Raw genomic sequence first — 19,678 nt, forward strand, 5'->3', positions numbered from 1 at the left:
CATTTGAAGAAGAAAGTTGACGATAACAATTGTAATACATGTAAATGATGATTTCTAATTAACCTCGTTCTTATTATTGAAAATTTGAAAATTGTTGATTTTACTTTTATTTGTCTAGTCATTTAAGTGATAAAAGTGGAAATTGAGTCGTTGAGTACACGTACACCCAGCCTTGAGCAATTTCTGCTTACAGAGGATGTTTCTAGTAACTGAGAAAAAAAGTTGTATAGAAAAAACGAATGGTACGCATAAAAATGGTACGCATAAAAAATAGAAGTGTAAATTAGGAAATAATGTATTTTAATTTAAAATTTAATTTAAGTAACATAAATTTTATAATTATTACATATGAAATAATACTATAATAATGGTAATAACAGTTTTACTTTGTATAGCATAATGTAATTAATTATGTTATTATAATTATATTCATATTGTTATTTTGTTATATTAATTACATATCACACATGTCATGTATTTTTAAACTCGCTATTTTTATAACTTTTCTTATTTTTATATTAATATGTTCAAATTTTACGGTCATACAGATATTTATTCCATTCAGTGTAACAATAAAGTATCTCTATTGATATTCATTTTAATGATTGTTTTATTAATATTTATTAATAAGAGTACAAGTATGTTGTCAAACTTTCTATAACAATTACGTTCTTTGCAAAGAATAAATATTAACAATAGAAATTACGTAACTATCGTTCTGAATCATTTATTTTTCAACGTGTTGTCAAGCTTAAATAACATTCACGTAAATTATTTATAAATTACGAAAAACTAAATAATAGTACGTATCATAATAATTCAGCACGTTTAAGAGAAAGAAACAAATATAGAAATTGTAAAAAATTTAAGAAATTTAAAATAATAGAAAAAGTAATAATATTTTACAATATATAAAGGTCTTTTAAGATTTTTGGACGGTTCATAGCAATCACCCTTTCTTTTGTTGCAATTCTTCATAAATACAAATATACACAGTATGTCCGAGAAGTAACGGAATTTTTTAAATTTAAGGAAAAATATTAGCGCCATTTATTAAAACAATATGTCATTTGAAAACAGTATACCTTCCCTACAAAACAAAACAACCATTACTGGAATAAAGCCACGAATTATAAACTTATAGCGTTTAATGCGACAGAACCTTTCGTCACCGTGTCACAAAATCACGGGCAAGCGCAACAAATTGCTCGCGTTGAATATTGCGAGGATCTTATCAAAATAGCCAGACGAAACTGTAAATTACTGGAATCAATTGTAACTGGTGATGAGATTTGGCGTTTCAAGTATGATTCTCAAACAAAGCGCCAAGGTGCTACGTGGAAATCTCCAAGCCCTCCAAAATTAAAAAAATTGCGATTCCAAAAGTCCCGAGAGAAGACAAGGTTAATTTGCCTTTACGATTTCAGAGGAATTACACTTCGAGAATTCGTTTCACAGGGACAAAATGCTAATGGCGAATATTATGTAGGTATTATGGAACATTTATGGAAGAGGATCGTTCGTGTGAAGTCCGAATATCGAGTCTCGGGAAGTTGGTTTCTGTTGTATGATAACACACCATGTGAACTGTCGCTGTTCGTAAATTTTTGGTGAAAAAACAAGTTAGTGTGCTCCAACATCCGCTAAATTCGCCTGACTTATCTCCATGATGACTTCCTTTTTCCAAAACTGAAATTAGCTATAAAAGGACCGTTTTATGTCACTGTTACACAAGTCCAAGCAGCTGTGACAAGAGTGATTGAAGTGATTCTGCAAACCGTCATAAAAAAATTTATGTTAACACTGCTTGAGCGTGCTCAGCGTTGTATTGATGCAAAAGGGATGTATTTAAATAATAAAAATAATTTTAACAAAATAATTAATTCTTTTCGTTTTATTTAAAAAGTTCCGTTATTTTCCGACATATTGCGTATATTTAAAATTTGTATTTAAATTACTTTATATACAGCAATATACCGTTTTATATTACTTCTTCATTCTGAACATAAAATTGTTTATATATTAGTTTGTTAAACACTTGCACCAAATTTTTTTAAATAGAAGTTACACATTGCTGTTTCTGCACGCCATCTAGTATATAAAATGGTACTTCTTGAAACTTATCTCATTTTCAATTGGACGCTGCAAAGTAGTGAAAAGTGTTATAAATTTTAAGGACGGTATAATATACAACGATAACGTTGCTGTTATCACGTGTTGACTTTTACAAATTTATTTATAGAATGAAACGTGCTAACAGAAGACCATTTCCTTACCGTTAACTCAAACAACGTAAATCTCGAATTACCAGATACACCGGTCAGTAATTTTTAAGTTTCTTTTTTTGAGAAAACAACTTACATTTGGAAAAAAGGAACAAATGCTTCATTTAAAGTATGCATCATCTAACTATACATTTTCCCATCTGCCCTTCATCAAACTGTGCCCTTCCTTAAGAAGTATTGATATTTTGAAAGAAACCAATTATCGAGCCATTTTTCGACATTTTCGTAACTGTACCAGTGCTTCTAGAAAAGTACGTGAGTCATTGGTGAAAATAAGTGGTAGTTTGAAAGGGCCAAGTCTGGTGAATATGGCGGATACAAGGGTTTCAAACCAAGCGCAGAAATTGTGCCTTTAATCGTTTTTGTTGTATGTGATGCAGCATTGTCGTGTTGCAAAATCACTTTTCCCTCTGTAACTTCTACAACTCTCTATAACCCTCTATAATCATCCTTGTCACAGCTGCTTGGACTTGTGTAACAGTATCATAAAACGTTCCTTTTATAACTAATTTCAGTTTTGGAGAAAGGAAGTAATCACATGGAGATAAGTCAAGTAAATTTTGAAGATGTTGGAGCACACAGACTTGTTTTTTTCACCAAAAATTTACGAACAGCGACAATTCACATGGCGCATTTTCATACAACAGAAACCAACTTTCCGACACTCGATATTCGGGGTTCACACGAACAATCCTCTTCCACAAATGTTGCATAACACCCACATAATATTCGCAGTTAACATTTTGTCTCTGTGGAACGAATTCCCGAAGTGTACTTTCTTTAAAAACGTAAAGGTTAATTAACCTTGTCTTCTCTCGGGACTTTTGGAATCGCAATTTCTTTTATTTTGGAGGGCTTGGAGATTTCCACGTAGCACCTGGGCGCTTTATTTGAGGATCATAGTTGAAATGCCAAGTGTCATCACCAGTTATAATTGATGCCAGGAAAGTACAGTTTCGTCTGGCTATTTTGATCAGATCCTCGCAATATTCAATTTTATATACTTCATTCACTATGCTTCGCGTTTAGTGAAGTTAATAGTAATTAATACTGATTACTAAAAATTAATAATTAATGCTAACTACCAATTACTGTAAAATAGTAATTAATACTATTTTGTGAAAGCGACTATTCGATCATTTATGTAACTAGCCAATACGTGACAAAAGAGGCTGATTAAAATTTTTAGTATGACTAATAATTTGATAAGATATGAAGACAGAAATGTGATGTACAAGGTGTTTCAAATTATATGTCGTTACCATATATTATCTGTTTAACTGCTAAAGAGGTGGATCATGAAAATAAAAAACTTATTTGAACTTTAACGTCAATTTTCCAGCGAATGGATCATTTTTATTCTATGGTTGCGCTTGTTTCATATATAGCATAATAAAAAGTTTCATGTATAGCATGAAAAGATAAATATAACTTTAAAATCCAAGGGAAAGGACAATTTTGCGGCAACTTTTTTTAACGAATCTCCATCGATACAGAAGTGCGGGATGACGCTAGAGTGGTCATAACAAATAGTTTTGAAACACTGCACATCATTTATTGTCACTAACATTTTTTTTAACACATGATATATATATATATATATATATATATTTAATGAAATCAATGATTCATAATTTAAGATATTATACCAGAAAACTTCTTAATATTATTTTTTCATGATAACGATAAGATTAGGAGATCAATATTAATCACGAGTGACAAAAGCATATCCATAACTTTCGATTAAATATTCATACATCTGATTGTCAGAGCCCTTAGCCTTAGCCATAGAATCTTTGGTTCGTAATTTTCCATTAATGTCGGGGTACTCCTTGGTTTTACTTGCTACGGTCATTTTAGAGGAACCCAACCCCACTTCATACGGCATATCTATTTCCACCTCCACTCGAATTTAGCTAAACCAATAGATAATTAGAAACTGTTTCCCCTCATCAATGTCCCGAAAAGTTGACTGCCCACTCCGAGCCTTTGTAAAATGTAAAACATCTTTAAAAAGTCACTCTTGAACACACACTCATCCAGAACGTATCAAAAGTCGTTCAAAGTCAAATCCACTTAACACTGCTGACGCAACGACATACATACATTTTTGGTCCTTCGAGAGAGATACTTGGCCTGTCTTGAAATACACAATTTATTATTCCGAACAATTGTTCGGGTTTACGAACATACAGTTCAATTTCGTGACGAGATTTTGTACGAGAGATACTAGTGAATGTTAGTCCAAAGTACAGTGATATAGCATCCAAGGAGCCTACGACGTTTCAATCTAACAAGTAGCATTCAGCTGAATTAGAAGACCTTACTTGGACAAGCACTAACTACGGTGATCGACCGTCAGACCAGGAAAGTTGAGAATAGTATCTTCATTCCAGCAGTAGCGAAAAGCAGCATCCGAAAACAACGCCAATCAGATATTGCGTTATTGCCAACTTCGTGTCGGTAAGTGCTAACGATTCACCTTCCTTTTGTTTGTTTCCTACATTCACAAGTTTGCTTAGATCTCAAACGAAATGACTTCCTCGGTGAAATGGAACAAGCTTCAACTGTTGAACAGACAGCGTGATAACGCTAAGGATCAAGTGGCGCGCATTCTATTGTCTTTACTTGAGGATCCCGAAATGTCTACCGGGGCATTGATGGCACGACGGTCAAAATTAGATCAGATGTACAATACGTTTTCGAAAACTCAAACAGAAATAGAGGTTAATGACGGAGTTAGTAACCATGCAGAGGAGTGGCAATCATTTAATAATCAATTTTTTAAAGCCATGGAAATAATTAACAATCAAAAAGTAATAACAACCGAAAACTATAGAGCTGCACCCAGTTATAAGGTACCAGATTCGTCAAGTACAGTAAAACCAACCAGTTCTATTTTAAGGAAAATTGAAATCACGCCATTTAATGGCAATCCAATAAACTGGCATAGTTTTCATGATATCTTTAAATCTTCGGTACACGATGACAAGGAATTAATCGGTTTGGAAAAATTCCATCTCTTAAAAAATGCACTTTGTGGAGAGGTGTCCGCGATAGTCGAATCATTAGAGGCGTCAGAAAGCAACTATTTGGTGGCTTGGGACTTGTTATGCAAGCGATATAATAATCCGCGAAACATTATTAATGCTCATTTAAAACATTTGTTTGACTTACCAGAAACTACTCAACCTACAGCGTTGAATCTTATACAGTTAGCAGAGCAAGCTCAAGTGCATTTTAACGCGTTGCAGGCTGTAAGCAACCCTACTGAGCTCTGGAATACATTCTTAATACACGTTGTTGCGAGTAAGTTAGGTAAAAATGTTCGTGACAGGTGGGAACGTACTTTGAAAAACGAGGAAGTTCCTACATTTAAGCAACTGTTAAATTTTATTAACAAACTTGCATGCGAAGCTATTATGGGACAGGAGAATTTGAATACATTAAATACTCCGGTTACCCAAGATATACTACACTTAAAAACACAAGTCCACGATCAGGTATACGGAGAGACAGACAAAAAAAGACTAAAGACTTCTAATTAGACTGCTTATGATTCCAAGTTTCTGAGGTGAATGACGATAGGTCAAACTTAGTCCTCTCACTAAAAAACGCCCTAGCCTTTCCCACTCCGTGACCAAATTCTTTCAGAATAACATTTCTATTCATTTAAGCATCATCGAACTGCTTGGCTTTTTTACAGGGTCATTATGAAACAAATTTTTGAGTATTAGGGTATGCTGCTGTTAAGACTTTTAACTTTAACCAATATTTGTATAGAACAGTCGTTGATACTACATTCAAATTTGAGCCATTTTACACCTTAATCGCTGGGATCGAAGCAACTCTGAATTCGCACCCTTTCACACCCGCATCCTAACGATTTCCTTGCCTTATCGCCCAGTCTTTATGATTCGTTAGGATATGTACCGGAACATGATTTAGTTGACGTGCAAACTAATAAGCTGTCACTCTGGCAACACATCCAACAAATTAAACAACGGTTTTGGAAGAGGTGGCAAACAGAATATTTACAGGAGTTACGCACAATGAAGCAAATTGTACACTCAAAATCGCAGAGGAATTAAGGAGGCCATCCTAGTAACCCTCGGAAATGTCAATGCTCGAGCGCTTCAACGGAAGCTAGTCATCGCAGTTCTCCCTGGAGAAGATAATATAGTCCGCGTGGTCATAGTTTGGACTCCGTATGGCACTTACAAGTTGAAGAATTTGGTACTATTACGCATACGATAAACATCTAATGTGTTTGGTGACGGCTGAATGTCCCAACACGAGACTCTCCATCAGAATTTAGTTTCTGCATCATTGTGATTCCCGGTAATCACACATCATCTGGACGTTAACATCGTTTCCACATCATCAAAATCTAACGGGAACTGTTTCCGTAAAACTAAACAATTCGGTGTCACGCAGTTACTTAATCGTTGACAAGCGTCCAACCTTCGCGTATACGATCGTATTATTTTCATACGCAACACACTCACACACATAACATCGAAGTTTGTGAATTCTATCAATTCAAAAATCAAAGGATTTTAATGCTTTCGGGCTGTTTCCCTTTTCTGCATGTCGTCAAGTTTTTCTATGCCTCCTCATGTGCCTATGTATTTAGACGTTTTCGACCCGGTACTTGGGGAGGGGGCGCTAGCTTGCGCAAACCGATCTTGAGAGGATCACGTCTTTCTTCTTGAAGATTCAAACAATATCACGTCCAAGAGATTCCGTTTCCGTCGAAACGGAAAGAGATTCAATCGAATTAATTGAGAATTTTCGCATTGAAGATTTTCGATCGTACAGTATTTATAGAATAAAATATGTTATAATGAACCGATAAGCAACACTTCGAAAGTTGAAATTTAAATCAATTTTACACAATTCCATAAACATTTAGTCTGTCACGAGGTGATTTATTAACGAAAGCGATAAAAAGTGTTTTAAATATAATTTCATGTACAGCTGCAAACATTTTTTAACTCCTTCAAAGATACTAACACATAATTGTACATTTAGCTTTCTTAAAATTCAACAACAAATGATTACAAGACTTTCTTCTGTTCTTGTGCGTTACTCGCCTTCTAGAATATTTATTTATGTGGTTATTATTGGTTTAAAGTAAATAAAATATAATTGCATACTAGATTTGGATGTCTTCTTTTATCCTTGAAAGAATCATCCCTGAGGGAGTTGCTTTACTAAAAAGCAACATAGAGTCACATTTTCATCAATCTAATTACTTTCCTTAATTACATTATGATACAGGGTGTCTCACAATTAGTGTAGGTCCCAAAAATGGGGGGTAGCTCACGTGATTCTGAATAAGGTTTCCCTTTGCAAGAATAGGGTTTGGAGCTTCGTTTTTGAATTATTAAGCAAAAACATGGACCAATCAGAGCGCAAAAATTACATGCGCCCAGAAGCGAGAGCAAAAGGTTCGAGCCTAGCATGACCTACACTAATTGTGAGACACCCTGTATAATAATCAAAAAAGTATAAACTGTAGTTGATTAAAATTATAAAAAAAGGCAAATGTCATGATTCGTCACCTTCTTTAGTTATCGTAATATATCTAACTCAACTCATTGGCTGAATGAAAGATCGTGTCAATGAATTAAGAACGTATAAGCCAAAATTTGGATGGTGGGAGTGAAGTTCCCTTGCCTCTCCACTGGCCGTGCAAAAACTGATTCCGTCAATTGCACAGTATGTGACTCAATTGCAAAGTGTCAACCATGTATGTATACTCGACCAGTACCGACGGTGAGTTGTTTCAAGTATTTTATTTTTAGTGCAAAATTTATATTCCGCAGAAAGACATGTATTATAATCTTTTTATTATTTCGGGTACTATAGAAATAAAATTTGTCTTGAAATATTTCATAAGTCCATTTTTTACTATTATGAGAATTTTTTGTTCATTTTTCGCTGTATTTCAATATCTCTCTTCGAAAAATAAATTAAAGTGGTTGTCTGATTCTCTGAATTAAATTACGACAACTAAATTAACAATCAAGTGAATTATAAATAATACAACATAAACACAATATAAGTTTTAAACAATGATAAAGAAATTATAATATATTTAAGCAAGATATTGTTGCTTGCTGGCTCTTTGCTAAAAAAATCTGTTAAATTTTTATTGGACTCTACCTTACAAAACTTACATCATCCCACTTGACTATTTCTCTGATATAAGGATATGCACCTATTAGCAAAAATAAAGCACGGTTTAAAAATATTTCAATCGTTAAAACTTTATCACATGTTAGTACATAACTACATACATATTCTGCATGGGTGGTTAAATTAACAACATTTGCTTGCCACTGCTTCAAGACACAGCTTAGCTAGTATTTATTACATATCCTGACATGCACTTGGAATACTTTTATTATTCGAATCGACGTCAACAAAAATTTTTATTATCTTTCCTATCTTAACATATCTTATTTGATAATCTTTGGTTTCATTGAAGTAATGGAAAATACATTTTACATCCATTCAGTTATCTATACTGAGGTTCTCACAAACCCGATTCATTAGATATGACGTATTTGTGATATCTACTCTACTTAAGGTGGACGGGAAAAGTAGACTTTCATTTGTAAATATAATTACGATGGAAAATAAAATCTTTACGAAACGAAACCGCTAAAATTTTATAATGTACATTTCGCCTTCAACGTCCAATACTATAATCCTCTTTCGTTTGTCCTTTTTAGACCACGTACATATATACATTGTTTGTTTCTGCACACGTTCACTGTACGCATTGCTACGTCATCACGCATATGCGTAGAATCAATTAACAAAGTTTCTTACACTACTTCTAGACTCTACCTGATCAGAGATCCACGTTTTGACGAGCATTAGGCATCATCATAAATGGTATACTGTAAGCTTTGTAAGGCACAATACGTCATAAATCACGTAAAACTTCTTCAACATAAAATCGTTGGCTGATGTACAATGTATCCTTCGTGGGTGTAGTAATGACACTGAAAAGAAATTTAGAAGTATCCCCTAGATCCTTTATCCAATCTTTGGCACAAAAACCCCTTCACCAAAATTGTTTCTTCCTTAACTCTAACAATCACTATGTCGTTGATATGGACAGTAATAAATATTTGATCCTTCCGACACACACAAGAGTCTTTCACACACTGCACAAAGCCCATTAAAACCAATAATTTATGCAAATGATTGTTCCAGTTTCTACCTGTTTCTTTCAAAGCATAAATACTTCTTCTAAAACTACAAACAAATCTTTCTTTATTTAAATCAAATCCTGGGGTTTGATTCATGTAGGTGGATACATGAGTACCCTTATTTAGATAAGCCCTCACAACATGTAAATACACAATGTCCACTCATTTTCCACGGATAGTGCCATAAGAATTTTCAGATTTTTACGCTGGTCTACTTGAGCTGAATGTCTCCAAATAATGGACATCCAGCCTTTGCTTAAAACCACGTGCTTAGGCTTGCCTTGAAACTGACAATTTTATTTGTTCGAGTGTAAATATCCACTACTAATTACATTGAAGTCACTGAAGCGCTTTACCAATTCCTATGTATCTTGAGACTTCATAGTATTTAACTTCCTCCACCTCCTTCCAATTCTGAACATGTAGTTCGAATAGGTCCTTTTCCACGTCAACCGGCAGGATAATGTGGACTTCACACCTTTTGCGTGATGCGCCATTCTACAATACGGCAGAGTGTAAGCATCCCTGTGCGTTCGTTATCGCTTGGATTTCTTGGACTGCTTCCCGACAGGAACGGCGATGTGGTTTGGGCCACCATTACCTTGCTGCTCCTCCTTTTTTGATCATGCTGTTGCCTCTCCCCTACTTGGTCACGACCATCGCTGCCTTGTTTTTACTCCTTGTTTTTACACCTTGTTTCTTATCTCCTGGACTTGGTACTGCTCCTACTACCACGGAGAATGGAACCTCCTTGTCACGCACAAGAATTTCGTGGGTCGAGACACTCGGAGCCTTAGAGATCGTTTACACTGTGCCAGTAAGCCGTGCTAGTAGCATGGGCCAGTAGGTAGTTTAATTTTTACGTTTCTTACTTTTTCTATATCAAATGTTTCTTACTTTGCCTGAATCTCCACAATTGTGTTAAAAAAGTGGGTCAAATAATGACGTCAAATGGTGGGTCAAATAATGACGTAAGGCCTGGTGGAAGGAAGGCAAGAAAGAAAAGAAACTGTTTTCCTTTACCAACAACAGACATGATACAACCCAAGTAAGAAATGCAAAAATTCGACTACTTACTGGTCCCTGTTACTAGCACGGCTTACTGGCACAGTACTAGAAACGGTCCTTTAAGAAGAATGCATAAACGATAGACTGATGCCGTCCTGGTTTCCTAGAAGGACGCACTCTGGAGTGAGGGCTCCAAATTTCTCCCTTGTTACTCCTTCATCCAGGTCCACACTCGGCATCCGAACACACGAAGATATCGGTGCTCTTCAATGCCCTTCTCTTCTAAACTTTCAAAAACTAAAGTCAAGTGTTCTGTCTATTTTTCACGGGACGTGAGGTGTGCTACTCTTTATATGTATAATCACCATACATTCATTTTACGAAGAAAACATTCATCTTAGAACCTATATCGAATAGACATTCTTAAAACTTGTAACGAGGCATATTTTTATTTAATTGATTAGTTTTGTTTTGGTTGTTATGCCTCGTTACGAGGATCCCCCCGAATTACCGGCCCCACTCCTCCGCCCAAGCGGACCCCCTTGCCGCTGGGGCAAGAATGAGTGAGAGTGTGGTGTGTGTGTTTTTTTTTATATATTCGCCACGTCCCCCCCCCCCCCCCCCCCCCTTCTACCCTCCAGCCACCAGGAAGGAGCCGTTGTTGTCCCCGGTCGCGGAGGAACCTCTCCCTGAGCGACGGAAGCGCGGGTTGGGTCCACCAAAGAAGACCCCGGCTGTCAGGTCACGGCGCCACCCCGTCACACTCCGCGGGAGTGATCGGCAGCCCGCCACCGGGAAACGCCAGGCTTGTGGACGAGCCATCCCCAACCGCCACCTAGAGAGGGCCCCAGGACCTGGCCACCAGACATCATCGTGGAATGGCCCATCCTCGACGCCGAAATCCTCGGGGTGGGGGAATACCGCGAACCGGGGAAGAAGATCGCGGAGAAAAGAAGCAAGCGAGCCGCCGCGAGACATAGAATCTACATTTTCGCCAAAACCCCGTTAAAGCCCGAATTGTCTTTTTTCTTTTGTTTCCGTGTATTTTGCGTTCCATTTTTTTCTATTAGTAGTGCGTTCTTTTCTTTTTGTATTTGATTTTCTTCTGTACTGTGTGCCTGTGGAGAATTCGTCGCCGCCCCTGTGTGGAAATTTTGGACCACTGCGCCAAAAAGGTAGGAGTCATCTCCTTACCCATTTTTTTTGTTGTTGTTCATTTGCGCGTGGACGAGGGCGATAGGACCCCTGGCCCCAGTGACGTGGACACTAGAGGCCGCGAACGGTCTACCAAACGGACCCCATCTGATTCCCGCTCCCGACAGAGCAGCCGGAATGCATTGGCACTGGCGCCCCGTGAAATAAATCGGCCGTGGGTGTAAGCATCGGCACGTGGAGGGCCGTTTTCCCGGACTGCCCCCATTCTAGGAAACCCCCTTCGGGTTTCCCCCACCGATACGTCACAAACTTCAATAATACTATAATCATAGAATCCCTTTTTAATATTTTTATATAAAAAAGTATAAATTACAATGTTCATTTTGACTAATTTACTTAATTTTTATGTTCTGTTTATCACAGGTAATGCAGTTAGCTTCGGAGGAGGAGTAAATGCTCCCGTACAACCTTACACTATTACAGCGATAACAACAGAAACATCCATGCGCAAAATATGCCTTCTTCAGATGCTTCGCATGTGTTGTTTTTTCATCGCAGTTGTAATTATATTTGTAATATTTCTGGCAGCGACTGGAGTAATGTCCAGCCGTTAGTCAACATGGCATATGGATAAATAAGAAGTGCACCAGAATGGAATTATGGTTAAAGACACGAATTAACCAAAAACAAGAATTAAAGTAATATAATACACGAAAATATTGGTTGCAGAAATTTCTCACTAAGAAACAATGCTTGTCGATACCGATTGTACACATCTTTCAGTAAAAACTGAACAACTATGAAACAAATATCGCTAAAACAATGTACTACTTTGACAAGAAAAAAGGTGCAAATAAAAGGATATCATTGACGTTTCTAATATAAGATACGTGTATTATAATTCTGTTATACAATTTACGTTTTTCACTGGCAGAGAACATTGTCCCGCTGTTTATTAATTTTATTTGTATCTTTGCACAATAAGCAGGAAATTGATCCGTGAATATTTCGATGCAATTTATATTACCATTATATGCGCAATTTGCTTTACTAAAGAAAAATGATTAAGGACCTTTTGATATTAAATAATATTAAAGAACACATTTATAATACTATTAATTTTATACCGCTTTACATTATTTTTATTCTAATAGTAAATAATAATGTCAACGAAACTAATGTTCTTCTTAAGTATATACACATGTATGAATAATAAATATTTAACTTAAAGACTTAATTATGTCTCTTTTCATTTCCTCAAATTCACTCAGGCATGAATGGCATTCCATATACCATGTAGGGGCAATGAGAACAATGAATGTCTTTCATAGCTTTTATACAGAAATTATTACTAATAGATAAAACCGACTATCCGATGATTATTGTAACCAGCCAATAAGAAAGAAAAAGATTGATTAAATTGTCTGAAATATTTCATAATTTTTAGTCTGACTGGTGATTCGATGAGATATGAAAGTAAAAATGCAGTGTACTTTTCTTACTAGCATTATTAAACTTATGTTTCTTAAGATGTAATATGCATACTCATATATATTTATATTTTATAAAATTACTGTGCATAATATCAAAAATAATAATTATTCACTAATAATACTGAGTTAGGTACCGATTACATGGAAATCATAGTGACTACTTTCTGATTTTGTCGTAATGGTAGTCTATTTACTATAAACACAGATATACAGACTAAGGTTATAATAAGATATAATAAATGGTGGGAAAGATAAAATAAACATAACTTTTTATTTAATATTCACATAAAGTACGAAAAGTAAAGAAACAAATATTTATCTATAAATAATCTCTTTTTTTATTGAAACAACGTACATTAATATTCTTTTGCAATTTTTCAATTTCGAAAGATTAAACATAGTACTTTCGTCTTACAGTTAGAAATGTATCTCCAATAAGTACTTTACGTACGCATTAAATGTTATGATTTTAAATGTAAATATTATCGGTGCGAGTAGTTTTACCGAAGTTCTACTATCAGTTAGGTACCAGTATTCTGTGCATCCAATTAAATATTAAAGTAATTACAGAATAAAGTGCAATATAACCGAACTGATGAGCAGCACTCTAAAAACATGTGAATATTATATATAAACATATAGGTGCATATACATATACTTGCTAACAAAAATTAAGAAACAAATTAATTTTGCATGATTCAATAAGTATTTAGCCTATAATGACGATAAATCAGTATTACGCAAACTTTAAAAAGGTATGACTTCATAAAGAAAGCGATAAGAATTTTTCTATATACAGTTTTCTGTACAGCCGCAACATACTTTAACTTCTCGAGGATGTTAATGTAATTATACGTTTAGCTTTATTAGAATTCAAAAACAAACGATCACATATTTAAGCAGTACTCTGTTCTTATATATTATTCATTTTTTTTGAAAACTTACTTTTGCCGGCAGAAGATCACTGTTGCCGTAAAAAATAATTAAAATATAATTACACAAAAGAATTGCACAATTTCATCGTGAAACTTTAAAGGAATTAATCATGCAGGTATTAAAAGAAACGACAAAATATGAAAGTTTGAGAATAAAAATGTAGCGTAAAATTTTCTGCATTCTAAATACTTTTCCTTATTACATCTTTACACAGTAGTCAAGAAAGAAGAAATTATTTGTGAAGAAATTGATCGAAATTGTAGAAAAAGTAACGACTCGCAAGTTTTCTATCTTGTAACAACGCTTGCGCGTCTCAAGTGCCCCACGTTTTGTTCGACGTCTACACGTGTACTGAAATGTAATAAATAAAAAATATGGCAGAAATTTTATCTGATAATATATCGTTAACTGAAGTAAAAGCCAGGGGAGTGCAGGGGAGACCAAGGAGCCACGCGAGGAAGGGCAGCCACAAAAGTTGCGACCGTGAAATGGCAAATCATATCACTATTGAATGTGCACATAGTAGCATCGAGTCAATCAGAACTTTCGTGAAGGAAGTAAATAATTACTTCATTCCTAAGGTGTGATATCAAAACAAGAAATATTAAATCAATGTTGGAGAACAAACTAGGAAAAGAATTATAGTGCAAATGGTTAATAATCTCATTATCTGATCGACAAAGTGCCGTATTATATACGTGCTAATCTTCTTTATCCTCGTAAGTATCCCACATGTCGTTTCTGTTACTTATTGTTCTGTATAGTATACCCGTGGTCAAGGTAGAATCGCAGAAGACAAAAATAAAAGCTATCATAATATTATATTTGTCGCATTTCCTATGCTGAAGATTAATTCCCATCAATTTAGGTCGAACATTTATGTGACTGTAAGGATTCATCATGCAGGACAACTCGGGCAAAACCAGAAGTAAGTTATTTTAATTATTATTATAAACCAGAAGTAAGTAAGTTGTTTCCTATACCTTTTTTGCCACGTACTTTACACTATGCAGAAAGCATGTACCATAATTTTTTGTACTATTCCGGGTATTATAGAAATAGAAATTTCTTATTTAAACAGCAATAAAATAATTCTTTATTGAAGCAAAAAGAACACCGAATATTCAAGTGAGTTAAATAAATATTAGTAGAATACCCAAAGTGTAATGGTAAAACATAACGACAATCACAGTAGATTAATTTCACAAGTATAACATACATTTTGCAAAAAATACTGACGCTTTCATATGATATTAATAAATTAAAAAATCTTAGTTATTTTGCACGATTTAAAACTTGCATATGATTTTTTATTCGCTAATAGTTGGATTTATGAAATCCATATCTATTATAAGGAATAAAACGAATCCATCGATGTGTCAGCTCCACAGATTTTGAAGAAACTTTTACGATGTGTACGCTAACGGAAAAGTAATAAAATTCAGTAATGGAATATATTTAAGTGACCTTCAAGAAATTGAAGTGGTTTACTGGTGTGACGAGAATAACTTTCAACGAGATTATCTTTGCTATATTGCGATTTGTACTTATCTTAATTCAATATCAAGATCATAATCACTTTTGTCAATTCGATCTTTTCAATTATATTTCAAAAATTTATCTTCCTTAAGAAGGTGAACTGTTTAGCGTGTCTTTTAGAAGCTTTTGAACACTATAAAACACAATAATGTTTTGTTGTCAGCAATACACTCTCAATCATAGATCAAATGTTAATATAATTATTTTCAGTTTACGAAAAAATATTTTATATGGTCACTGAAAGGTGTTAAGAACTCTCCACATTAGGTATACGTTATGGTATATCCTACACTTGAGCAAACAGAAAAGAATTTTATTGTACGAAGTACCGGTGAAGTAATGGTGTTCAAAGTCACCATTTACTTCGTCGCAAATGTATATGTTACGGTGAAAGACCGAAATCTGGTGAATGTCGACATTCACCGGTGAATGTCCGAAATATGTATGCCGAAATATGTATGCTAACTACTCTTATTTCGGACATTCACCGGTGAATGTCGACATTCACCAATTTCGGTCTTTCACCGTAACATATATACGCTTCAATTATGTCACAACAGAGTGATTAAAAATTGTGGAGGAAAAATATTGAAGCCTTCCTTTTGCATAACATTTAATATTGTAGACTATTTCGGGTTAAAGAACGGAAAAATCAATTAAAGGCCGATCACAATTTAAAATAGCAACACACAGAGGAGGTTTAATGTTTCAAATGACAATTCTCGATGTAGACTCTGTCGCATCCTCTCTTACATGCTATTTTATCAACTTCTCGGGACTCCGAGAAGGGAGGAAACATGGGGTGGGGAAAGTGTGACGTCCTACAAAATTGGAAAATCCCACTTTCCCCTGCAGCGGTCATCCGGCCCAAAATCGCTGACCGGTGACTCATCCGTCCCTCGATTTACAAATTACCGTAGCTGTAATAAACCCAAGGATCGCCTCGACTTTTAAAATTACACGTACCGAAAAAAAGAAATATTACTACGCCAACCCTGGGCTCAATGTGCCTACCAAATGTTAAACCGGACAAGTAACGGTTCCTTGGTCTTTTATTACTGCTATGTCAAACCTTCAACATTATAAAACATCCTAAAATCTAACATTATGTCTACAATATGTATTTAATAAATAACATATATAATTTCAATATTTAATTTGTCTGACTCAATGTATCAATGGGACATTTTTCTTGGTCAAAACACACTTTGTTCAATCCTGGCAATCCCTGATTCTCTCTTCTTTCAACATTCATAACAATCTATAAAATATCTCACTCATACCAATTTCCTCAGTACCTTACCAACCTCATTCATATAACATTCTTACCAACGCATTATGTTATAAAAAAGACCTTACAAAAATTTCGTAAAAATCTGTGAGCATATAGATGCATTCCAAATATTGAATTACTTCATTCTAATCATTTAATATTTCACTATTTCTATTGTAATATTCGTAGTTCTTTGTTTACATATTACTAGTACTGATTAAAATATACTTGTTTTCAAAAGATATGAATATGAAGCGTACGTGAAAGCAAAGAGATCCTTGACTTTAATATATGTATATTATCAAGTACAATTATTTTGGAAATGCTCAAAAAAATTGGAGGCACGGCCCGTTATTCTTTATTATATAAATGTATTAATAATTAAACATAGGTTATGGATAATATTGTGATATATCCTGTTTTGTGACGAAGCTACATGTATGTACATACATGTATGTAGTAATATTTGATTATTGTTGAATGTACAATTTTATATATCTAATTTAATGTATCTAATAATAATAATTTAATGAATCTAATAATATTAATTAATACATATAATATGTACATATATGTATATATGTTTTTTATTTTTATGCTCTATCAATTGCAGGTGTACCGATCAATTTAGAAGCAGGTTCAAAGGAACAAACATCCTGCATTTCAAGATTCTGCAAATATATGATACGTCAAATTGCATACGAGCTCTGTTCACTTTTTGTGGCATTGCTAGTCGCAGCTGTAGTACTATTCGTGTATTATTCTACTAGGTCCACCAGAACAACCAAAATACCCATCTATATTCCACACATCCCTTTAAAAAGTACAAACTTATCAACTATAGAATAGATACTTTTATCAAGTTTGAATGTTCTTCTTTAGCCTAATTTTTCAGAATGAATACAAGCGAAAATGAAAAATATTTCAAAAGCAACCACTGTTAAAAACGCATTTAGGATAGGAAAAAATTGTAGTATAGAACTTTGGTTTTTTCTGACTCCGAAAGTTTACAGCGTTAAAAGTCACTTACAGTTTAGCAAGAAGTAATGACAACAGAATAGAGTAATTAAAAACTACAAAAACTTTTTCAAAAAATTCAGATATAGTGACTATACTTTACACATGAAACAAACGTTGCTTTTTATTATAATTTCTAATTATTTTAATATCGACAACAGTTTCTTTTATCGCCTGGAAAAGTTAAAGGAGTAATGAATTTTTGCTGTTGTGCTGTTAACTTTAAGTACCCTCAGATGACTAACATATTGTCCCACTTTTTTCACAGTAAAATATAATATTGGCACATTACAAACATTTAAAGGATGTAAGCTACGTGAATATAATAAGCGGTCTACATACCTCTGCATGAGTAAGAACGAAATGGCAGCACAGTACTTGAAAATTCAAAACTGTTTTCACTTCATTGTTGTTTACAAAATGTGTAGTTAATTTTAACAGATATTTAATCAGAATGTCAATAAAAAGGTTTCTTTATCAGTTACATTGAATTATCTTGAAATATAACCAAACCTCCATGCGAAAGTATAACCTCTCGTGTAATAATAATCCGACAAATTTTTATATGAAAAATTGCCCAAACCTGATGGCTCAATTAAGCGATTTCTTGTTTCTTTTGCTGTGATAAATTTCTTATTCGAGTACTTTTTGTAATCTTTAATTTACCTATGAAATATGGAGGTTGTCTTTTGCAGTTAATGGAACTCACCTTTCAAACTTTCTTCAAACGCATAACTTTTTTCGCCAATTTCGTTTCTTTAACAGATTGAGTGAGTGTGTTTGATAACATATTCAAGGGTAAGGTCTTCTTCGAAGTAGATATTTACCTTTTGTATCCCTTACAGTTCTATGAAGTAGACAAAGAGGAGTTGTGTTGCATGTGACTTGCGTGCCAACAGATCGACATCATTGCATTGCACAATACATTAAGCCAGGGCCGTCGTGGATTATTTTGTAGCCTGATGCATTAAAAAATAATTTGAATTCAAATTGAGTAAGAGAATATTTCACGCACATATTATTTCCAATTACAACAGTAATAACACATGCAAATTTCTTTTAGAAGCTATTTTATTTAACTGCAAACTTTAGATTAAAATATTTCTTGTATAATACGTAATTAAACTTAGACAATGACGAGTATACACATTGCACTCTTCTTATAAATTTGACGAGAAAGCAAAACGAGGAATGGTTACATTTTTATTCGATATAAAATTAACAATTCGTAAACTGAAGTAAAGCTTTGAATTAACGTGCATGCACGTGGGACAGGCTTAAATAATATACAATATTATTATATAAATATTATTTAAAAAATCGTAGTGAATAATAATTATATTTTCAACACATTTGAACAAGTATTCTGACGATACATAACTATTTTCTCTAGAGCATTTAAGAAGTATATAATTTTATTAAAGTATTTAATAAACTTATATCTATTATTCGATATGTAGTATTAAATTATTAATTTTTAATATTATTATGTAACATTAAAATATTTAATGAAATTACTTTTATTATTTAATGTTTAGTATCAAATTATTGGTATTTAATATTATAGTTATCACATATAGCATCTAATAATTATTTATGGAAACATTTAATAAAATTATTTCAATAAAAATAATAAACAAACCAAATAAGAATACCAAAAAACTAACATAAATAAAATAACTACTTCATTAAAAATTAGTAGTTATGAATCTTCTTCTCGATAATGGATTTAATCTGAAAAAG

The 19,678-nt window shown here is 33.9% G+C and overlaps 1 protein-coding gene and 1 long non-coding RNA gene across 3 annotated transcripts; both read left to right on the forward strand.

The window, feature by feature from the left end:
* Positions 1-4,639: 4,639 nt before the first annotated feature.
* LOC105663464 (uncharacterized) lies at positions 4,640-12,562 on the forward strand. 2 transcript variants are annotated; one of them, XM_012292411.2, is made up of 3 exons: positions 4,640-4,748; positions 4,808-8,066; positions 12,101-12,562. In XM_012292411.2, the coding sequence occupies exon 2, from the start codon at positions 4,820-4,822 to the stop codon at positions 5,831-5,833; it is 1,014 nt and encodes a 337-aa protein (XP_012147801.1). In that variant the 5' UTR covers positions 4,640-4,748; positions 4,808-4,819; the 3' UTR covers positions 5,834-8,066; positions 12,101-12,562. The 2 variants fall into 2 exon arrangements, with proteins under 2 accessions (XP_012147801.1, XP_076392017.1); XM_076535902.1 differs by lacking the exon at positions 4,640-4,748 and having other exon boundaries at positions 4,755-8,066.
* A 1,671-nt stretch (positions 12,563-14,233) lies between these two features.
* Positions 14,234-18,384, forward strand: LOC143265147 (uncharacterized). The gene is made up of 3 exons (XR_013039334.1): positions 14,234-14,825; positions 14,975-15,034; positions 17,532-18,384. It is a non-coding gene; the product is annotated as an uncharacterized LOC143265147 (long non-coding RNA).
* Positions 18,385-19,678: the final 1,294 nt, after the last annotated feature.

Source organism: Megachile rotundata, chromosome 9 (genome assembly GCF_050947335.1).
Source record: "Megachile rotundata isolate GNS110a chromosome 9, iyMegRotu1, whole genome shotgun sequence".
Lineage (NCBI taxonomy): Eukaryota > Metazoa > Arthropoda > Insecta > Hymenoptera > Megachilidae > Megachile > Megachile rotundata.